Genomic DNA, 22,119 nt, shown 5'->3' with positions numbered 1-22,119 from the left:
CTGCTTGCGTGGCCGACCGGCCTCTGCCCAACCCACGCCGGCCACATCACCACCTCGTGGCTCGTGGCGCTGCTCCGCCTCCGCCTCCGCCACACGGCCCCGCTCCCGACGAATCAGCGAGAAACGGTAACCAAAACCTTCGCCTCCAACCTCGCCTCGCTCTCGCACAAATCAATCCCGCAAAATCCCTCGACCCTCGATCCCCCCCTTCTCCCTCTCTCTCTCTCTCTCTCTCTCTCTCTCTCTCTCTCCCGGTGATCGCGACGCCAACCCGCGCTCGCGCCGGGTAAGGATCCTCCTCGATTCCCCGCTCCTCCCATCTCCCGCCCTACCTAGCTCACGATCGGTCGCCGCCACCGCCGCCGAGTGGTCGGTCTGTGTGGCTCGCCCGAGCTGCGCGTTGTGATGATGGCGATGCGCGTGGTTCGAGTTCTCGATGCACTGGGGGCTAACGACGAATTTGCTCCTCCGAGTTTCCCTTTTTTTTTTCTTTCATTTCCTACTTCCCTTTTGAGTTCTTTCCATCTATTCCATTTCATACGTCTCTCATTTTTTATCATGTTTTCTCCCTTGTTTCTTCGCTTACACGATGTGCAAACAGGCAACATTGAAGACCAAAAAGAAAGCAAGAATCATATGGATACCGAGAGCATCCAGGATGGTGATGACATCCTGCTGTCAGGTGGAGACGACGACAGGAATGGAGGGAGTATCGCGGAGATTCAGACGAGGGTGGACCTCGGGGTCGCATTTGGCTCGGAGAAGCTGCTGAATTTGGAGATGCTGCTGATGGAGATCGCCCATCGCGCAACTGAGATCGAGCCCCTCGTGCTGGATGCAGGGTCGATATCGGCCGAGTCGGTTCAGAGGGTTTCTGAATTCGACCTCTTGCATTGTATCCTAGATTCAGAGGTCAAGGAGTTGGAGAAATTAGTTGATTCCATTGAAGTGGATATCGGGAATGGTGGAAAGATGATGGCTTCTGATGAAGATCCGGTGAGTGAGGTGAACAGCAAGCTCCGAGATGCAGCCGTGTCTTTGAACCAGATGCAGGACCTTATTTCTGCTATTAGAAGACAATCGGCAAACTTTGTGAATGTCATAGACCCTTCTCAGGACAACTCTGGTATGCTCATGTTAGTCTGGTGCTACTAGTGCTAGCTGTTTGCTGTATGTTTTTTTTTTCCTGACAATTGCATTTGTACAGGAACTAGTGAAGATGGTGGATACGAAAATGGTCATGGTTCATCTCGCTCAGCCATGCCTGCCGAGGAACAAAGAAATACTCTGCAGCTGTTAAATCAGTCAATAGCAAGTGAACTGGATCTCGGAAAGAAGTTACATGATTCGGAGTCCGTTATGGAAGAGGTCAAGCTTAAGCTGCATCATGTAGAACATGAATCGTATTTCTTGGAGGAATCTGTTGAAGCGATCTCTGAAAGAATGTTTGCAGCTGAAAATGCATCTGAATTGTTTCTTGGAGCGTCAAAGGAACTTATCGGTAAAGTTAATACAATACAGTTCCACCTAAGTGCATCAATTCGTCGGGAAGGTGACCTTAAATCAAAGTTAGAGCAAAGCTTGACAGAATCGAATGGTTCTAATAGCACTCTAGAGAAGATGAAACAAGACAGTGAAAAGGAAGTGATGCCGACTCAAGCCCAACCGGACTCTGAGTTCTTGACTTTGCAGGATAAAATTCAGCAACTAGAGGAATGGCTGAGGGAATCTAAGTCTGGATTGCCATTGACAATTGCATCAACAGGAGAAAATGAAGTCGGCGAAGATGAGATGAGCACATTCGAAAATATTGTTAATGATATTAAAGATGCTGTTTTCAGAGCAGAAAGTAGAACACAGAATGCTGAAGCAAAGTGCAAACAACTTTCTCACGCTAATATACAACTCGATGAGGAGCTAAAATCCCTCAAAAGTCAGGGGTCAGATAGGGCTGGCTTACTGGAGGAGAAGCTTAAGGAGTCAGAAACTCAGTTACTGCATGCAAAAGCATCGATTGAGGCTATTGTCGAACGGCACAGTATATTTAAGTCTTCAATGTCTGATATGGAGCAGGTGATTGATGATCTAAAGGAAAAATATTTGAAAGCTGAAACCAGAGCTGAGAATGCTGAATCAAAATGTACATTGCTGACAGACACTAACTTAGAGCTTAGTGAAGAGTTGTCATTTCTGAGAGGTCGAGTAGACACTTTAGAGAATTCACTGTGCAAAGCCAACCAACTGAAGATGTCCGCAGCAAAAGATATTGGCATTAAAACCAAAACTATCACTGACTTGGTTGCAAAACTTGCATTGGAAAGAGAGCACCTTCATTTACAGGTATAAATTTTATTATTCAAGAAAAAAATACTGTTGTCAGTATTTTAACTTTGTCCTGTGTATTTATGTTCTTTGTATGTTATGTAACTGTACTTCGTATGATTTTTACCAAAAGTACTTTGTATGATTTTTACCAAAAAAAATTGATGCTTATGATTCACATTGTTCAAATAATATCTTTGGGGTTCTGGACTTCCGGTTGAAACAGAAACGCCAAAAGATAAAAAGAATGAAGGCTATTCTTGGAGCCAGGCAATCAGTTAATCATAGAAAGACATATGCAGGATTTTTTTCACGGTCATCTAGTCAATATACCAAGCTCATATTTTGAGATTCTGAATGCTTTGAGTAGAAACACTGAACAGACTGAAAAAATAGTTCATATTTGTATTTCATTTTCATAAAATCTGCATTATGTTTCTTTACTCCTTTTAGTTCTGAATGTTCTGCTCTTTCTTTGGCATGTTTTAGCCTTTTTAAGGCATCAGACTTTTCAACAGACTGGTGCTAATCAAAATTAGATATTTTATTAATAAATTCCTTTGGATATCAATCCTATGACTGCATCCTCCTTTTCTCAGTTAACAGTGTTGCAGAAATTACTAGTATAAATAAGAATATATGTACTCCTTGCTTCTTAACCAGCTTCCCGGTATCTTCTCTGTACAGATTGTTACACTGACGAAGAAGAACAGGATGTTGGCTCAAAAGTGCAAAGAAAATATTACTGAAGTTACACTACTAAACAACAAAATTGCTGCTAGTGAAGGTGAACTCAAGACTACTAAAGTAATGGAGGAAATGGTCTCAGATTCTTCACCTACACAAACCAAGGTAAGTTCTTGCGGTGTCTTGTTTTAAAACATGTAGAAGCAGCAAATTCTTCGGGTCTGATCCTCTTTGTTGTTCTCACATTGACCACAATTGTTGCATCATTGAAGACAATCATCAGTGTAGAAAACAACTCTTTACATTGAAATTGCCCACCCACCATGCTCTCTCTTCCATGAGTAATCACCTGATAGCGCAAAGCTCTACTAGCAGAACTCAGATTTTATAAGCATTCACAGCTGGGGTTCTTGTCTCAGGACCAAAACTTGCTACGGTTAAGGGTTAACATATTTATTTATTTTAAGCAAACTTTGTTCTTTTGGAACTTATGTCAAGCACAATTACTATGTTCTTATTGGTAATTCACCCTACGATGTTTATTAATGTGGTAAAAGGTGAAGAGAGTTGCTAACACTCTTGGAGAGGAGGAAGATGAGATTACTGCTCCACCAGAGGATAATTCCGGTGCCTGCAGCACACCTAACACAGTGAGGTCCATTGAACCAAAAATCCTGAACTGGAAGTGGATTTTTGCGGCATTCCTAGTCTTGCTGGTTGCTGTTCTCGTCTGCCTACCGTACCAATGAGGTGACCATGTCCTATGATCTATTAACGCAGCTTGTAGGACCAGATAGAAAGCAGGTAATTTTCCTGTAATGATTCTTCTAAATCATTGTAGGAATAGTCAATTTTGGTAGTGGTCGTTGTTGCAAGTGTCAGTTCTTGCATGAACTGTCTATGTGTCAAATAATCTCTCTGGAGTAGAAGAGATTGTAGATCTGAACTGAGCAAGTATGCTCCATGCCTTCTCTGAACTAGCAGATCCAAGCAAATCAAATTGGCAACAGAGAATTCATGCAGTATCTACTTGTATATATATTTCGAGTACTTGACTAATATCGAGTAGCATTTGTTCTAGACAAAGTGATCTTCACTATTTTACAGAATCACAGATACAATTAGCCTGACAGATGATGGTTTAGTAGGTTCAGCTCATCTGTACAAAATCCATTTGTGTATTTGTGAGCAGTTATGTTATACAAGTACAATTTTGTTTACTTACTCTTTAGTTAAACTGTAAACTTTCTTCGTTCATAAGTTGGGAATCAGGGCTGTGACAACTGATAATTGCAGTGGAAACATCACATTAGCCACACAATGACATGCAAGATCAGTCTGAATCGAGCACTCGAGCTTGCAAGATGTGAGTACATAGTGGATCATTACAATTGACATCTGTGTCATTTCATCACTGATGGATTGACACACCACAAACACCCCCCAGCTTTATCATCAGAATTCATCACCATGAACACATATATACAAAGATGTACATGGCTTATGTGGTACTAACACACAATAAGCCTTTTTTTTGGGGGGGTGATGGTGCACAGTAAAACCTTCGTTTTAGTATGCCTCAACACCAGTAGACTTGCAATCAACATCGAACCATACCTCGTTGAGACGGCCAATGATGCGAAAGGGGTTGTTATACTGCGCAATTGAGTAGGCGCTCTTGCTAGGGTAGTTTGTGGAATTAGCCCATGGTGACCGGCTCAAACTCAACGCAAGTTTCTCCGCTTCCTCGACGACATTGTTGTCCCGTGCATAACCCGAGAAGCTCCTCACTGCAATGCAGTGGCTTGGCCACCTATCCGGGTGGAGGTTCAGTTCGGGGAGAGGCACAGGAGGGGAAGCCTGGAACTTCGCTGGTAAGTAGAGCCGCACAAAGTAGGCAGACGAGTGTAGCGGCCCTGCACCTGGGACGATGCTAGTTAGGATGGGAGTTGTCATCCTGATCCTGGAGGAGTTAAGGTTCGCGCCCATCAGGTACTGGAACAATCTGGCAGGAATAACATCAAGAGTTAGTGCTTGTAGGATCTGGTAAAATAAATTCTACCGACAGGGAAACTGAATTTCAGAAAGGTGTAAATGAGAGTGAATTATGAATGAAGATCAATGTAGTAGTGAATCTGATGAACTCACAGGCTACCATGTTGTTAATTGTTGTCTTAGGAATCAAAATAATCACAAAAGTGCTAATATATTCAACAAATGTAATATAGTTGGGAGTTTTGTAAGGTCTAGTAAGGAAGTGGCAAAACAATCCAATGGATCAATTAGCTCTCCAGCAAATCAACAGATAACGCCTTTTATCTCTGTATTACATGAAGAGCTCTTTACTGATGCAACTAAAAGTTTTGGCAGTGCAGCCCCTAACTTATGGCTAACAAGTAACAAAACAATCCTGCATATTTTCTGTTATAGAAATCTCTCACAAAGACCCAATTCTTTCTAGAAAAAATCAGTACTACTCTATCCGTATTTTAATGAATGACACCGTTGACTTTTTGACAAACGTTTGACCTTTTGTCTTATTCAAAAAAATTATGTAATTATAATTTATTTTATTGTGACTTGATTTATCATCAAATATTCTTTAAGCATGATATAAGTATTTTTATATTTGCATAAAAATTTTGAATAAGACGAGTGGTTAAATGTTGGTTAAAAAGTCAACGGCATCATATATTAAAATAGAGTACTATTTAACATCACAATACTGTCTCAATTCAAGACCACATTCTTCCCGATTCTCAACTGAAATGAACAAGCATCTTGCTAAAGTCAACCGACAATAGCCATCGATTTCACTCATCAATCTCTTCTACAATTCACCGATCTTTTCCATTCCTGCAGAGCAACCAACACCCAAAACGAGCAAATCGAAGAGCTGTGCTCACCAAAAAAAATCATCATCTCCTACCTACTCCACCACCCACCGCACATGATTACAGACAGGCTCCAAATCAAGCGCGGCTGATCCCCCATCCCCCGGACCAAATCGTAGCGACGAGGGTCTCGGATCTGATCGGGGTGGGGCGGGCTTTGCTTACCGGTGGAAGCCGAGCTTGGTGGCGACGTGGAAGGAGATGTCGTCGGAGGGGGCGGACATCCAGACGGTGTCGCGGTAGCGGCGCACCTCGAAGTCGGACTCGGCGTGCACCGTCGTGTACTGCGGCGTCTCCTCCGTGCCGCGCGCGGCCGGCGGGAGCAGCGCGAGGGGGAGGAGGAGGGCGAGGACGAGGTGCGCGAGCCCCGCCATGGTCGCCGCCGCCTCAGTCTTCGCTCCGAGCGGCTGCTTGCTTGCTTGGGGAGGCGATCGGCGGTGGATCGGAGTAAAATATACGTACAACAGTCGGTATATGATTGGAGAATTGTGTTTCGACAAGTTTCAGTTCTGGACATCACTGTTTTTTTTTTTTTAGAAAGAGAGTAAATTATTTTTGTTAATAATGAAAAAGAGTAAATTCTAGTAGTACGAGTTTAACCAAACCTTGTTTGGAGAATTAGCCAAGAGTTATTTTGACAGCTATTTTTTAACACAAGGAAATAGCCCTCCAATAAAATAGCCCTAAGTTGTTTGAATTCAAAGGTTATTTTGAGAGTTATTTGGCTTTTAATGTACCTTCCCATGGAGGGAGATAGAGGAAAAAAGACACTTTTTCAGTGGCCCCATTTGAAATAGCTCCAATTAGCACTTCTTGGGTGGGATAGTTTTTTGGGTGGGTTATTTCCAAATAGCCCTAAAATAACTTAACTTTTAGATCTTTTTGAGCTATTTGAGGAAAGGCTAAAAAATATCCCTTGGATCCAAACAGGGCCACAGTGGATTTAAAAGTGTTGTATAAAAAATATAGATTTACCAATAAAGTAAGATAAAATATTACAAAACTACATATTTAGTATTGAAGTTATCACAATCCTAGTTTAAATCTCTATCATTACCGTTATGTTAGAGCTATAAATATTTGTAGTTTTCTAATTAAATTGATACTAAACCTGTAGTTTTGTGACACTCAATCTTTATTTTTGACACTCCATCTTAAATATGTATTTTTTGAGAAATTTTGTATTAAATCTATAGTTTTGTGATAGAACATCGTAAGTATGTAGTTTTGTGATAATTTTATCAAAGTATTTGCAGTTTTAAGATGTGCTCTTTCTCTTTTTTTTGACAAGTCACATGTCTGCGCAAGATACTTTGTTTAATTTGATATATGAAACAAGTTTATTTTTTTTACCTTTTTTTGGTTGATTTAAGCTGATTTTTATTTTGAAGTTTTTTTTACATGGAATAGCAGAGGTTAAGAAAGGAGTAGATGTAATTAGAGAAAGTGATAATAAAGATGTGTCGTTGATGTTAATAAAGAGTACTAAAAAGTAGAACATGCATGGTGGGAAATTTAAGCTCAATTGGTCCTAAGGTTTGTTCTCCGTTCGGTATGGTGGCGTGGGGGTTCCAAACTTAGAAAAATTTACCATAGCTTTTCGGCTAAGGTGGCTATGGTTTGTATGGATCACGTCAGAAAAGCCTTAGATAGGAACTAAAACTCCTTGCAATGAATTGGATAAGGATACGTTTGATGCATCGACGAAAGTCCAAATTGGTGATGGGCAAAAGGCGAGCTTCTAAGAATCTAATTGATTTGGTACCTAAAGTGTAAAATGTCTAAGTGTCGAATCTCTATAGGCATTCGAAGAGGAAAAACAGCACCATCCAGGAAGCTCTGCAACAAGGAAGATGGATCAATGACATCCGCCACAACCTCACTATCCCCCTCCTTGATGAATTCTTATGGGAAGTTCTAGCCCGTGACACCCCACAACTAACAGAGGAGGTACAAGATTTGATTGTCTTGCGATGGACAACCGATGGGGAATATAGTGCAAAATCTACATATCAATTCCAATTCAACGGAATGGTACTATCGCCATCAACAAAGTTGTCCTGGGAGGAATGGGCTTCAGCAAATTGCAAGATTTTCAGCTGGCTGGTGCTTCAAAACCGGGTGTGGACAGCTAACCAGTTGCAGATCAGGAGATGACCAAATAATTATTTCTGTCAGTTATGCTTCCAGAATCTTGAAACTGTCAACCACTTATTGTTCGAATGCCCGATCTCGAAGCAAATCTGGTTTGACGTTCTCACATAGCTACGTCAAGGGCACAACATCCTGAAATGTAATAACAATAGAAATCTATTGGGTTGGTGGACACAAGAAACAAGCGACCCATAAGTAACAAAACTAAAAGGACTCGTATCTCTCTTATTGCTCATTACTTGGGAAATCTGGAAGGAACGGAACACAAGAATCTTCAGAGAAAAGGAGGCGACAGTACACTAGATGATCGCATCCAAGAGGAGTTGGGTTGGTGATGTATGGCCGGCGCTAAACATATTGGGAGAATGTTGCCATGAGAAGTTAGGAGAGCTGCTTGTTTGCACGTAGGCATGTACGGTTTTTTCTCTTCTTCCTTGCTTAGCCTTTTGGCTGTTTGTACTTTAACCCTCTCCTATCAATATAAAGCAAGTCAAATCTAACCGGGTGTAAAAAAAAAGTAAGAGGACCACCTTCTTCAGTGCGTGATTCCTCTGGATTAGGTTAAACGAGTGAATCATCAATAGCGAGCATGAGAAGAACTGGGGGCAAAGCAATTCAAAAGGACAAAGAACCACGACAGCCCAGATTTTGGATGGGGATTGCCATTCTGATCCTGGAGGAGTTTAGAGATTATCGCCTGACATCTCAGGCACTGGAACGAATTACTGTCAGGAGGAACAGCATCAAGGGTTCGTGCTTGTAGGATCTAGTCAAGCAAATTCCATAGACTTCTTTTTTTTTAAGAACTAAATTCCGTAGACATGGAACTGAATTTCAGTGGATTGGTTTAACAAACTGGATAGCAACCAATTAACTGGATATATATAGCAATCAAATGTGCACAAATGACGTATGCCGTCAATAATTCTTGCAGGTTGTAAATATCAATATGACTAATAACATGGTAGGGTGTTTTGTGAGGTCTAGTACGAAACTGGCTACGAAACAATCCAATGGATCAATTAGCTCTCCAGCAAATCAACATATAGTACCTTTTATCTCTGAGTTACATTACATGGAAGATTCTTCAGTTCTTCACTGATGCAGCCAAAGAATTCGTAGTACTGTATCGGTCCCCTAATTTATGAGTAAAAAACATGATCCTATATGATTTTGTCTTCTATAGGAATCTCTCACAAAGATCAAATTCTTCCTAGATAACAGAATTGAACATCATAATGCAACATGCAATATGATGATCGAGTCCCCTATGGATGATCAAGCATTCAAGCTAGTTTGAGAAGTGCTATCTAGAGATCAGATCATTGTATTTTAATTTTAGTGGATATAGTGATAATGGGAATTTTCTTGGTCTAAAGCCTGTTCCACAACTTCTAAAACCAGATAAAACTCGTCTGTGTACATGTTAATTGTAGTTTTAACTCAACATAGAGAGGAGTGTGTATATTATATGTCATAAGAAGATAGCAAGAGAGAATAAGTGAAAAAAAACTTGTATGCCCGTTCGACTAATGTGAGTTGAAGAAATGATAAATCTTAAATGACCCGCCATAATCTTCTCTGACAAGTGAGCACTACTTTAATGGCAATAAAATTGAGCATAGTGTTTTCAACGTAAAAAGCACATATTCCTCCTTTAACTAGGATAACTTTCGAAGCTCGAAACCTACATATCATATATATTTAATAATATTTAATAAGTACTCCCTCCGTCTAAAAAAAACAACCTCATACTATGATGTGACTCATTCTAGTACAACGAATTTGAATATACTCTATGACATAGATTCATTCACATTAATATTATAGTATAAGGTTAGCTTTTTTTTTTTTAGGTAGGGAGTATATGGTACCAAAACAACTCACGATGTAAATGCTCTTAAAAATGAGGTTAATTAGATCATGCCACTGCAAAGGCTGAAACCGGGTGTGTGCCTGTGACGAACCTACGGATCTCCGCTAGTTTGAGAGCTAGAATTGGGGATTTAGGAGAGGATTTGCAGGTTTGGAGCAGAGTTTGGGGAAGAACAGAACGAGGTAGGAGAGGTAGTTGAGTTTGATTTGTTCTTTACTTCATCGATAATCTGTCTCTTACAGAGCTCAGCCTTATATACCCCAACTCCCACGCCACCAGGCCAAAGACTAAACCTCACACCTGCGCCAACCTCACACTCAGAATACAACGGCCCACCAGGCCCATCTCCCTCTCACTCTCTCTCACACAAGTCTGTAACAGTGCCACTAAGAATTCTCTAAACTAGAACCATGCTAACATATACTACGCCCCAACCATTCCTTGAATCAACTTTTCAGATAGGTCATATTGCCCCTGCTGATGCCCACATCATCCCTGTTCCTCGTTGCCGCCAGCAGACTGCCTAGTAGGCCATGGAGACAACCTGCTTGTCGATCGCACACCGTGAAGCTCCCTCGATGTGGACCTCGACGTGCACCACCACGGTGGTGGAAAACCTCGACGACCCTACGGCGGTGGTCGTCGTTGCCCTTCTCAGCAACCTAGCCAAACTCCGCCTCCGCATCAGTAGCATCGACCCCCTGTTTCCAGGGTTGCATAGGATGGAGCCAAGCGCTAATTGATCGATACACCCTTCACCGGTCAGCCGACGATATGTGCATAAGGTATCACATGCATGAACCTTGTGCCTGCAGGACTTGTGTGTCTCGTAGTCCTAGACCCCCGAATATTGTCGCTACCCTAGAGGTCGAGGCCAGGAAGGTTAGATCCATCAGCGGGAGGCACTTCAGGATGATCATCTCCTACGACGACAATAAAAGGGACCCTGCGACCATCGTCTTCTTCCGGCGATGTGAGCGGCAGGACCGAAAGAGGACATAGCATCTAGAGCCCTCATGTGTGATGATGGCTTCTCCATCTTCCTCCTCCCTCTCCTACCAACCACCTATAATCCATCTTGAATTATGACGACTCTCTCCAAGGATAGAGGGCACATGTATCAAATCAAATCAATACAATCGGGGCAATATGGTCCATATGAAAATACTAAGTAAAAAAACTGACTCAAGGGTGGCTGAGGCATATATAATGATATATTCTAATTTAGAGAAGTATAAGTAGCACCTATCTAGTTTCAACTTTTTATAATATTCCCTCCGTTTCAGGTTATAAGACGTTTTGACTTTGGTTAAAGTCAAACTGCTTTAAATTTGACTAAATTTGTAGAAAAAAGTTGTAATATTTTTAACCCAAGACAAATTTATTATGAAAATATATCCAATTATTGATTTGATTAAACTAATTTAGTATTATATATATTACTATATTTTCTATAAACTTAGTAAAATCAGTTTGACTTTGACCTGAAACGGAGGGAGTAGTACATTGGGGATTTTCAGTTGGGCCTGGGGGCCTTTTAAAGTGCATTCAATTAGCCCTAAAAAATTGATATCTTTACTCGTATATATATATACTCCTATCAATCCGAAAATTCCCCATTTCTATTCCCCTGCGCCCCCACACCGAAAATTCTCTGTCGCGCGCGCTCCTTCTTCCTCCCGTCTCCTCTCCTCTCCTCCGCTCCTCGCGCGCGCCATCTCGCGGAGGGGATCCTGGTGAGCATCGCACTTCCTCTCTCTGATTCATCTCTCTCTCCCGCCCTCGATTTTTTCGCTTGCGTTCGTTAACCCTAGCTTCTCTTGTAGATCTGCAAGAAGTTCTTCTCTTAATTTCAGAGCCTTAATAACAGTTTGAGTTTGTTTGTTCCCCCGCAAAAAAGAGTTTGGGGGGGTTCAATTGAAGTTGGATCCGCCGCCCCTGCAGATTTGGTCGCCTAGCTTCCTTACCTATGGCGGTTCAACCTGCAGAGCGCGGCGTGGAGGCTCCACCTCTGACGCTGTCGATATTCGAGTTCAACAGTAAGGTTGTGTGTGTGTGTGCCTCCGGTGACGGTGATGCCGCCCGCCGCCTGTTGATCCGGTTCAATGCTTTTTGTTGATGCGAGCGAGTATGGGAATTCTTCGTGTCTGATATTGGGTGTGCGCGCGCGCCTTGCTCTGCAGGTGATGCAGGACGAGCTGCAGAAGCTGGCGCTCAAGGTGAACCACCACGAGGAGAACATCAGGTTTCTCAAGTTGGAGCTCAATGCCGTCGAGGACTCGTGCGCCGACCTGGGCAGTGAGATCCTAATGCCCTGTGACACCTTGCTTTTGTATATACTTTTAATTTATGGATTCGTGGTTATATTCGTGTAGTCTAGTAATGCTATAAATCGGTACCATGATGCAGAATAACTGCGTAGATCATTAATTAAACACTATAGTGAATAATTCGAGCCTTGCAATACCTAGTTTCTGGTAAATAAGGCCTGTTAATTATTAACTATGGAGCTTGTGGTCATTAATTTTTAGTATGTCAGATATATTTTCTGTAAACTTGAGTTTTATATGTATGTTCAAGTTGGCCAGATGTGGAGTCATGGATCTGTGAAGAGGATGAATGACCCATATGTTGGCATGAAAATATTTATGAGAGGAGGGATGGGGTGTGAAACCAACCATCGCCAACTTAAATATTTAAAACAGTGAAAATACCTAAATGTAGTTAGTGATGTCATCGGAAGAGGAACTCGCAGTATTTGGGATGAATGAGCATCCTTGTGAGTGGATTGCATTGTCCTGTACTTTGGTACACAATGGAGGATAGCTACTGTTAGATGTGACCAGTAGGCATGGGTTAATGTAGAAAGAGCTAAGATAGCAAAGGTACTCAGTGGAGGTAGAGAGAGATAGAGACTCAACAGTCAACATGAACAGGTCTGTTGAGCCGTTGTTTGCCCAATAGTAGCTAATGTCTTGGTTTACTTTATACTAGCTCTACTCCTTTTTACTTGATGTTTTGGGCATCAATACAGTATCCAATGCATATGTTTGATAATTAACATTTCTAATAATATATTTATAAAAAATATTAAGAATATAATTGCATGAAAGTGTTTTTCATGGTGAATCTGTAATATCATTTTTTTTTGCATATTAGTATATCTTAATATTTTTGTATATATTGATGATTTAAATTTTGAGGTTGACTATACACATTCTGAGACGGCATCTATTTAAGAACAGAGGGAGTATATGATAAGCTGTAACATGTGTAGGAACTGATACACCCTAATGCAATAATTCTAATGCTGACAAGCAAATCTGACATACCTTGGTAGAGGTAGACCAAAAAAACTTGCGTTCTAATTCATGTCTTACTTACTACCCATGCTTATCCTAAGGTCCATATGGCAAGCCAACTGTGGCCTTTGCTGCTTCTGCGTGTGTGCCTTTAGGTGCTAGTGTGCTACTACTTCGCATGACATATGCATCTATCTAAATCAATTGAGGCCTCTTTGAGTAGAACATTGGAAGTTGGTTGTTGAGACAACATCTCTGCATTAGTGGTAGGACTAGCAAGCTATTGCAAAATCTTTTTATTATCACGTTGGAAATTGAATCTTTTTGCATGAGCCTAACATATCCACCATTCCTATCATCTAATGTTCTTAGCACCATTGGATTATTGCATTAGATGGCTGTGGTAAATTTGAATTTATCATGCAAGTAACGCCATTTGGATAAAGATATCAAAGCTATCTATAATTCCATATACTCTTTCTTTAACTCATTTCCATAATTCCATATACTTTTTCTTTATCTTATTGCCCCTATTTATATGCTGAACCCTGGAACTTTTCTCAGTTAAAATAGGCAATTATTATTCATCGATGGCGGCAATTGCAAATAATGACACATCTGTTGAAGAAGCTGAACAACGCACTATTCAAAGTATACTCAAACAGGACGAGACAGCAGCTGGGATTATATGCCAACTGAAGATCCGTCATTATCAGCATGCATCAAAGCTGCCACTGATGAAAGATGTCCTTGGTGTCGTAGCTACCTTGGGAAAAATAAATAATGACAACCTCAGCAGGTCATTATTCTCGCTTTGTTTTGACATATAATAAGATTTATTGCACCAACTGGTGCAAAGTTAATGGGCAGAATTATTTGTTTACTTTTGAGGTACCCATTTCTTCTTATGAATTTGTTATAGAGTACTCTCAGAGTACTTGGGATTGGACAATATGCTTGGTGTCGTCTGCAAGACTTATGATGGTGTCGAGGGTCTTGAAACATATGACAAGGAAGGTATGGTTGATAAAACCAGTGGCATTCATGGACTAGGTCGCACAATTGGAAAATTTTTAGATGGAAGATTCACTGTCTTTTGTCTTGAAAATATAAGGTGTGTTTTCATTGTGCCGTTATATTTTGGACTCTACTGGATGGACACCTTAACATTATAACTATTACACTTTGCAGGCCATTTTCTGGTGATTTTATGATCGATGATCCTCAGAGGAAACTTCTTTTGCATAAACCAAGGTTGCCTAGTGGAGAGTTCCCACCTGGTTTTCTTGGTTTTGCAGTAAATATGATACATTTGGACCAGGCAAATTTGAGTTGTCTCACAGCTGGGGGCCACGGTCTTAGGGAAACTTTATTTTACAGCCTGTTTTCTCAGTTGCAAGTCTATAAGACTAGAGCTGAATTGCGAAATGCTATTCCTTTGATAAATGATGGTGCTGTTTCTCTTGATGGGTCTATACTAAGACCTAATGGCTCATTCTGCCTAGGTAATAGGTATGCAATTATATTGATTTATCCTTTAACATCACATCATATACTTTTATTTGATCATTAGTGTTCTGCATATTGTGGGTCCTTCGGTGATATTTAATTGTCCTTTCATTTTATGAGTATATGCGTGATACATTACCCTGGTTTGCTTACTACATAAAGTCTGGTAACACTAATTTGCACTGTTCTGTAACAAGCATATTAAGCTTAATTCCACCTCTTCTTTTTGTTAATGATTATACATGACCTTACTTTTGAAGGGCAAGCTTAGGAATACAATTTCCTGTAACTGCAAATCTTGGGGTCTCAAACTTACCCGTAACTATCACTGAACTGGAGGAGCAAGTTAAACATAAGAATTGGGAAAAGGAAAGGCTTCTCGAGGATATAAAAAGACAAGAAGATTTGTTGAACCAAGTTAAGGATTTGTTCAGCAAGAAAAAGGAACAGTTCATGGCTTATATCACTCAACCAGGAATGTTACAGGTGAACTTACAATTTATTCTGTTATTTTCTTGACTGTACTAATTTATTAGTAATTTATTGTCATCCGGAGTTACAGTTAGATAATGAATAGAATTCTCTATTTCTATGAAGTGCCACTGTAGCAAGTACACATATAGGTCGCTTGCTTCTAACAACGGAGGGGAGGCCGGACTGCTGGAGGGGTCTGCTAGAGAATCTAATACACTTAGCTTTTTTAATATTTTTTTTCCAAAACTAGATGTTTGTAGGATGCATGTAGCTGCCTTGTCACTTTGAGAGCAAATGGGAGGTCAGACGTGTCTTCTATCTGATACGCTAAGCTTGGTTTTTGTTTTTCCTGAAACTAGATGTAGGATGCAGGTAGCTGCCTTGTGAGAGCAAAGGGGAGGCCAGAGGGGTCTTCTAGATAGTATATGTTCCATTTTGAAGAAAAGAACTTGTTTGATGATATAAGAAGTATAACTTTGTTGCTGCAGTCAATTGATGATCGTTTGTTTGATCAAATTGTGGCTGATTGAATGGAAGTAGCATGTGCATTAGTGCATAGCAGGATCCACACCCATTCTATGGCTTATGTTAGCAATGTTAACTTACATATGAACTAGCATCTAATATTGTAACATACTAGTACAAGCTATACTTCTGTTAAGACATCTGAAGAGCAATACTGTAAATTATTGTCCATGTATTCTTCTTGGATAGGGTAAAATCTCAGTCAGCTAACTATTTAACTTGCCCGTGTGGAAACTGGCGAATTCTAGGATGAGGTCCAGGTTCAAATTGTTTCTTTGAGGATAAATTGCATTTAATTTATACTTCATTTGTGCCCATCATTTATGATATGTATTTTCTTCAAATTTCTATTTTCCCCCAAAATATATTGAATTCAGAAGAATGGAAAATGGTGATACGACAATGGATCTGATGTCTTCACTTTTTCAGAGAGCATCGCAGGCTTCACCGACAATTCCTTCACCAGCTACTCCTGGAAGCAATCCATTTGGATCAAGGCCTCCCCACCTGCGGTGATAGCATAAGACTCTAGGCATTTCCTTCAGATTGGAGTTTGCCAGTGATAGATGATGGCTTGATGGCTTCATGCCGTCAGAATGCATTGTGCAACAATCTTGATGGCATTCGAGGAAAAAAACAATCTTGATGTTACTGGCATACCATATGTTGCTAAGTTAGGCTGTCATTTTGCTAGTTGCAAGTTGCAACAGATTATACTCTCTTAGTTTTTTTTTTAACCCTTTCATCAGCTCTTTTGCATCTTGTCAAAAGAATACCCTTTAATTAGCTCTTCTGCATCTTTGTTAGAGGAAGATAATAGAGCAGGTAGTGAAGAATTGAAGGAACATGCAAACGGGATGTACCTTCTCCATTAATTTGTTGAAATGCGTGTGGTTTCAGAACTTTCCTGCTGGATGATGCAAGGAATTTTTGTTTTGAACATGGTGTAGAAAGCAGCTTTATCATCAATGAAGAAACCCGACTTTGATGAGAATTTACCAGTTTCAATTTCTCTTGCTGATCTTTAAGTGATGATGATCCAAAGCTGTAGTAGAGATAGATGTATAACTAGGGTGTCACCACCTTTATCTGGCATCAACACAATTGCATGCGTGGTGTTGCCGTTTGATTCAATTTTCAAATGACTAATCATAATAACGTTAGCCTATACTTTATGTCCAGCATTTTTAAAGTTTGGTTGTATACTTGTATACATTCTGAAAATGACCTTCCGTCTTAAAATAAGTTTATTTTTCATCTATCCTACACATATACCAATACAAAATTAAAAAAATACCCTCACTTAATCAAATATCAATGTAATTATTTCTCAATTTATCTATTCCCAATGCATTTATCCTCTACTTGCTTAAAAATAAACTTATTTTGGAATAAATGGATGAAGCCAAAAATGATTTTATTTTAGGACGGAGGGAGTACCAGTCTAATGTTTTTTGCCGTTGTTCATAATACATTCAGCAACAGCATTACCAATAATGTCGCAGTGTCAAGGCTCAATAGTAATCAAGCCAGTAAATCAACAATCTGATATTGCTACTCTTATCATAGGATAGTAGTACTTTCAAAGTTTCGATACAATTTCGCTATTACACCTGGTAGCAATATGCAACCCATGAATGCCATGAGGCACTGGGATATTACGTCAGCTACAGAGTTTTGCAGGCTGGGGTTGAAGTTTTGAACATCCTTGTCCAGCCTAGAGAATGTTAAAAATCTGAAATAATTCTGGAAGCCATCCTTGGTGATGCACACTGCTTCCTACTTGATCACCTCATAGACAAATTTGCTTACATTTCCAGGCTTGAAATTTCTTGGACTGGATCACCTCTCAGCTCTCGCTGCAAGTTGGAAAATCCAAGTGAGATCAACTGATATGCTACAATGTACGAGCAAGATTTATACATGTCATTTCATATACAAAAGGAGTTTTTTTTTCCTCAGGAATTCTCTGTTTTCTGTAAAATTCCTACTAAAATCATAAAAGGAGTGTGTTTTTTTTCTTGGAATAATTCTTAGTTTCCTATGAAATTCCTATAAACACCATAAACTCATAATCATGTGATAACGGAATGAATTGTGCTGTGCCATAAGCTCATAATCAAAATACTCCCTCCATCCCAAAATGTACGACGATAACTAACATTATAAAAAAACAAAAAATCCCTCCATCCCAAAATGTACGACGACAACCAACATCATAAAAAAGAAATCCCTCCATTCTAAAATGTACGATGATAACCAATATCATAAAAAAAGAAACGGAGGGAGTAGTAATACCTTTTGTATTTTTTTTGTTGTTGGAGGGGACCTTCTTCCCTCTGCCGGAAGCCACATCGTCCATGCTCTGCCCCTGCCTCCGGTACCGGCCGCCGGAGGCGACGAAGCCGGGGCACGGCCGGTACGCCTTGATCGGCCACCACCCGAAGCCGGGGACGGTGGCTATGCCGCCCTGGATCCGCCCCTCGCCGTTGCAACCCCTCTCCACCTCCTCCCGCCCGCACCCTCTGCATCCCCTGCATATACATACGCAGTTACGCACACGGCATTGTCAAGAAGGTGCAAGAAAAAGTTGAGCTGGTATTTTTGAATTTCTCTCTTCTTTGATACAAGAATCTTACTACATGTACATAAAGTAGTTTTTTTTTTTTGGCAATCTTCAGAAGTTTCTTTTTTACAAAAAGACAAAAAGAGCTTTGGCTTACAAATCATGAATTTGTTACTCAAGCCAATATATGTAGAGATGAATGGAAAGAAAGTGCTTGCCACTCTAACCAATAGCTTACAAATCATGAATTTGTTACTCAAGCCAATATATGTAGAGATGAATGGAAAAAAAGTGCTTGCCACTCTAACCAATATATATATGGCAACATATCCTATGCGCACAGGCCCTCACGTGTACACACGTGCACACCAACTAAAAAATGTCACCAAAAAATCTAGAAAAAATCATACACATACTTTCAATTGTATTACACATAGGGATAAAATCTTAACGTCAAATTCATTATATTTTAGCCGTAACAAAAAAAAACAAAAAATCTAACAGTTTTAAGGTTGCAATTTTGTCAGAATTTTATCTTTTTTGTTATTCTCTATGTAGAATGAATTTGAAGATGCGACTTTGCACGTAGATGTAATACTATTGAAAGTACATGTATGAATTTTTCTAGAATTTTTTGTGATAATTTTTAGTTGGTGTACACGGTGTGTACACGCGAGGGCCTGTGTGCATAGGATACGCTCCCTATATATATATATATATATATATATATATATATATAGACACACACAGCCACTCTAGCCAATATATATGAATAAGATGAAAAAAAATAGGGGGAAAAAGAGGTTCCACCGAAATTTGAACTCGGGTTACTGGATTAAGAGTCCAATGTCCTAACCGCTAGACCATGGAACCATTCGTTGGTACGGAGAACAAAACAAATCTAATATCCATTATATAAAATTCAGGAACCCATTTCCACATAAATTCCAAGGATTTATTCTGACATTAAAATGGAAGCCAAGAACCACTGATTGATGCTAATAACATGCCAATTATAGATTCTGAAACATGAAGCTCCATCTCAGAAAACAAACGTATACACACAAGTATGAAGCATATATATTTACCTGAAGTTGGGGTCATCCCTGTAGCTGACAAATTCAGTCTCAGAAACTGCTACTCCTTCCTCTTGAGAGGAGGAAGCAGCAGCAACTGCCTCTTGCTCCTTGGTCACCACAGAAGCAGAAGAGTTGGATGAGCTGCTGCTGCTGCACAGAATGCTCCCTCTGGCCGCCTGTGGATGCTTCTTGCAGAGCAGTGAAGAGCTGAGGTTGCCTGTGAGGAAGACGGGGTTGTGGACGGCGGCAGAAGCAGGTGGAGCAGGGAGCTGCAGCCACAGGGAGGCCGCCATTGTTGCGCCTCCTGCCCTCTCCTCTGCTTCCTCCTCCCGGTGAGGTGAGAGAGAGAGAAATGGAGGTGGAAATTTGGGGGGGGGGGGTGGGGGGGGGGGGGGGGGGGGGGATTGGAGGACGAACTGGGTGCCACGTGGGCTACTTACCTTTGTGGTGGGATAATGCGTGGTGGATGTTGCTCGTTGGATTTTATTTTTCTTCCGGAAATAAACATATTGTTTTACGTGTTCTTCCATGAAGAATTTTTTTTTAGGGAACTTCCATGAAGAATTGAACAGCCACTCGTGTAAATGACTAAATGAGCCCCAAAAAAAAAAGGCAGAAGAATTTTTTTTTCTAGGGATCTTCCATGAAGAATTGAACAGCCACTCGTGTAAATGAGCCAAAAAATAAGGGGCGGCTTCAAAAGAGCAATTCTCCCAAAAAATAAAGGCAGGAAAAAATTGATGCAAAAAAAGGTTCCACCGAGATTTGAACTCGGGTTACTGGATTCAGAGTCCAATGTCCTAACCGCTAGACCATGGAACCGCTTATGTCCAACATCCGAACATATTTAAATTAAAAAGCAAAAGAACTTGTCCCTGCCGATTGCTAGGTCCAGGAAACACTGCATTATGATCAATATAATGGTCCTATAGTGTTCCTGTTCAGTTGATTCTTGTCTTGTGCTGAAACTCTGCATATACTATCACCAACCTAACGAACCACCAATACTTACTAAATTTGTTCTCATTTCATTTGGTTCTCGTGGAATCTTCATAGAATTTAAAAGTCATCAAGATAAAAAAAACACTGTCTCTTCTCTCCTCTGAATTCCATCAGTTGCACGAACAGAAACTGTCAGTCACACTCGCATGGCAGCTGACATTTGATTTCCCAGGCTCGCCGCCGGCCGGCGGCGCCGGCACGCTCGCCTCGTCCAGCCACGCACCGCCGCCGTGGCTGTCGTCGCCACCACCGGCTGGTGTTCTGCTGCGCGCCGGCGGCCGGTGGACGGCGCTAGGCACGGGGAACGGCCGCGGTGGCGGTGTGCCGCCGTTCGATTGTCTTTGAGCGGTCCAGATTGAGTGATCGGTGTTTGGTCAGCGATTTTGTTTGGGCCTTCCTGGGTGTTTTCTGGGCTTCAGGCCCAATACCACACGTATCATTTCCAGGCCCACCTCTTTAGGAGAGGATATAAGAAAATTGAGATATTTAAATCGAGGTTAGATGTTAGCACATGATTAATGGATGAGTATTGATTATTTTATATCTATAAAATTGATTAATATAAATTTTTAAAGTAATTTTCTATATAACTTTTGATAGAAAACGTACGTTTAACAGTTCGAGAAGCGTATGTGCGTGGAAACAAATCTTCCATCTTTCTAGTTATCTCGAACGCTGTCTTAGTTTAAATTTTAGATTAGACTGCAGCTGCCGGAGTTCATGGCATGGATGAAGCACATCGTCGCCGGTCGCCCTCACCCGCCGCTGCGGCCACAACGTCCATCGCTAGGCAAGTAGAACCCTAACATTTTTAATGGAGCGCACTGTGCACATAAATTTGGATATAGAGATTGTACTTGTACTCTTGTAGGTGTAATTGGTATGTGACTTCTCACAGTTGGTGGATAAGAGGTACCTGTCCTTATATGCAAATTGCACTATATATAGTCTATAAATAGATCTTATAATGTTATAGATAGGACAGGCCTGGTTCATTATCAAAACAATTAAACCTGACCAAATATTAGGAATATAGTGGATTTTGGTATACTTTTACACTAGTGACTTTCGGGAGAGATTTGGGATTACACCATCATATAAAATAGAACCCGTCTAAATGTTATCCCCATAAATAGACTTCACTAAAATGGCATTCTCAAATAGAAGCTACACGCTAAACCTTTTGCAATTTAAAATGATAGAAATGTCATTTGTCCCTCTACTTATCTTCCACCTCCAGGCTCGGTGCAACAATTGGGGTGGGAGGTGGAGTCATGGAGCTGATAGGGTCAACGAGATGATGGTAGATCCCTTAAGTCAATATCATGTGTGTTCTTCAGTGATAAGGCATGCACTATCGCTACCACCTACCACATTGGAGCTCTACAAAGGACAGTTGGTATATGAGCATGATGAGAAAGGACAGCCAACACTGGAGTTCCGTGAGACCAGGAACTTGAGGAGGTTGTGGCTACATAGGAGCTTGACGAGGACGATGATGCATGGGCTTGAAGAGATCACAAAGCGAGAGCTGGATGAGGACGACAACGTGGAAGCTAAAGGAGGTTGGCGGGACTTGTGATTGAGCATTGGGCTTTGAGCTGGTGGCAGTGCGAGAAAGCGCCTAGGACGGTAGTGAAACATCAAGGACTAAAGGACGGATCCAGACAACAACCATGGTAGAGGAGGAGGGCCTACACATGGAGGACATAAGGAGGAACCATGGCTG

The 22,119-nt window shown here is 40.9% G+C and overlaps 4 protein-coding genes and 2 non-coding genes across 10 annotated transcripts; 2 read left to right on the top strand and 4 right to left on the bottom strand.

Annotated features, from left to right (window-relative positions):
- Positions 1–42: 42 nt before the first annotated feature.
- On the top strand, positions 43–4,229 carry LOC127785389 (WPP domain-interacting tail-anchored protein 1-like). 3 transcript variants are annotated; one of them, XM_052312843.1, is made up of 5 exons: positions 43–126; positions 602–1,126; positions 1,208–2,340; positions 3,010–3,174; positions 3,567–4,229. In XM_052312843.1, exons 2-5 carry the CDS (start codon positions 637–639, stop codon positions 3,756–3,758), a joined length of 1,980 nt encoding a protein of 659 aa, XP_052168803.1. In that variant the 5' UTR covers positions 43–126; positions 602–636; the 3' UTR covers positions 3,759–4,229. The 3 variants fall into 3 exon arrangements, with proteins under 3 accessions (XP_052168803.1, XP_052168795.1, XP_052168787.1); XM_052312835.1 differs by lacking the exon at positions 43–126 and adding an exon at positions 137–286; XM_052312827.1 differs by lacking the exon at positions 43–126 and having other exon boundaries at positions 300–1,126.
- Positions 4,230–4,330: 101 nt separating this feature from the next.
- On the bottom strand, positions 4,331–6,375 carry LOC127785411 (uncharacterized). The gene is made up of 2 exons (XM_052312855.1): positions 6,069–6,375; positions 4,331–5,014 (listed from the first exon to the last, which is right to left on the bottom strand). Exons 1-2 carry the CDS (start codon positions 6,275–6,277, stop codon positions 4,579–4,581), a joined length of 645 nt encoding a protein of 214 aa, XP_052168815.1. The 5' UTR covers positions 6,278–6,375; the 3' UTR covers positions 4,331–4,578.
- A 5,177-nt stretch (positions 6,376–11,552) lies between these two features.
- Positions 11,553–16,992, top strand: LOC127753015 (protein DEFECTIVE IN MERISTEM SILENCING 3). 3 transcript variants are annotated; one of them, XM_052278486.1, is made up of 8 exons: positions 11,553–11,669; positions 11,760–11,972; positions 12,117–12,231; positions 13,800–14,034; positions 14,158–14,349; positions 14,427–14,747; positions 15,005–15,230; positions 16,173–16,992. In XM_052278486.1, exons 3-8 carry the CDS (start codon positions 12,120–12,122, stop codon positions 16,257–16,259), a joined length of 1,173 nt encoding a protein of 390 aa, XP_052134446.1. In that variant the 5' UTR covers positions 11,553–11,669; positions 11,760–11,972; positions 12,117–12,119; the 3' UTR covers positions 16,260–16,992. The 3 variants fall into 3 exon arrangements, with proteins under 3 accessions (XP_052134446.1, XP_052134431.1, XP_052134438.1); XM_052278471.1 differs by having other exon boundaries at positions 11,760–11,977; XM_052278478.1 differs by having other exon boundaries at positions 11,560–11,669; positions 11,834–11,977.
- A 132-nt stretch (positions 16,993–17,124) lies between these two features.
- LOC127753037 (uncharacterized) lies at positions 17,125–19,758 on the bottom strand. Its single transcript, XM_052278497.1, has 3 exons — positions 19,398–19,758; positions 18,042–18,277; positions 17,125–17,602 (listed from the first exon to the last, which is right to left on the bottom strand). Exons 1-3 carry the CDS (start codon positions 19,679–19,681, stop codon positions 17,586–17,588), a joined length of 537 nt encoding a protein of 178 aa, XP_052134457.1. The 5' UTR covers positions 19,682–19,758; the 3' UTR covers positions 17,125–17,585.
- TRNAK-CUU (transfer RNA lysine (anticodon CUU)) lies at positions 19,111–19,182 on the bottom strand. The gene has a single exon. It is a non-coding gene; the product is annotated as a tRNA-Lys (tRNA).
- Positions 19,759–20,138: 380 nt separating the features above from the next.
- Positions 20,139–20,210, bottom strand: TRNAQ-CUG (transfer RNA glutamine (anticodon CUG)). The gene has a single exon. It is a non-coding gene; the product is annotated as a tRNA-Gln (tRNA).
- Positions 20,211–22,119: the final 1,909 nt, after the last annotated feature.

This window comes from Oryza glaberrima, chromosome 1 (genome assembly GCF_000147395.1).
Source record: "Oryza glaberrima chromosome 1, OglaRS2, whole genome shotgun sequence".
Classification (NCBI taxonomy): Eukaryota; Viridiplantae; Streptophyta; class Magnoliopsida; order Poales; family Poaceae; genus Oryza; species Oryza glaberrima.
The sequence above is the reverse complement of the archived record's forward strand: the minus strand, read 5'-3'. Positions and strand labels throughout refer to the sequence as shown.

Bases quoted from the DNA above. Each gene is read 5' to 3' on its own strand.
- LOC127785411 (XM_052312855.1), bottom strand. From the start codon at position 6,277: ATGGCGGGGCTCGCGCACCTCGTCCTCGCCCTCCTCCTCCCCCTCGCG. The intron at 5,015-6,068 runs GTAAGCAAAGCC...TATTCCTGCCAG, and splicing joins ACCAAGCTCGGCTTCCACCG to ATTGTTCCAGTACCTGATGG.
- LOC127753015 (XM_052278471.1), top strand. From the start codon at position 11,903: ATGGCGGTTCAACCTGCAGAGCGCGGCGTGGAGGCTCCACCTCTGACG. The intron at 12,232-13,799 runs GTGAGATCCTAA...AACTTTTCTCAG, and splicing joins CTCGTGCGCCGACCTGGGCA to TTAAAATAGGCAATTATTAT. The intron at 15,231-16,172 runs GTGAACTTACAA...TCACTTTTTCAG, and splicing joins CTCAACCAGGAATGTTACAG to AGAGCATCGCAGGCTTCACC.
- LOC127753037 (XM_052278497.1), bottom strand. From the start codon at position 19,681: ATGGCGGCCTCCCTGTGGCTGCAGCTCCCTGCTCCACCTGCTTCTGCC. The intron at 18,278-19,397 runs GTAAATATATAT...ATGTATATGCAG, and splicing joins AGGGATGACCCCAACTTCAG to GGGATGCAGAGGGTGCGGGC.
- LOC127785389 (XM_052312827.1), top strand. From the start codon at position 406: ATGATGGCGATGCGCGTGGTTCGAGTTCTCGATGCACTGGGGGCTAAC. The intron at 2,341-3,009 runs GTATAAATTTTA...TTCTCTGTACAG, and splicing joins GAGAGCACCTTCATTTACAG to ATTGTTACACTGACGAAGAA. The intron at 3,175-3,566 runs GTAAGTTCTTGC...ATGTGGTAAAAG, and splicing joins CTTCACCTACACAAACCAAG to GTGAAGAGAGTTGCTAACAC.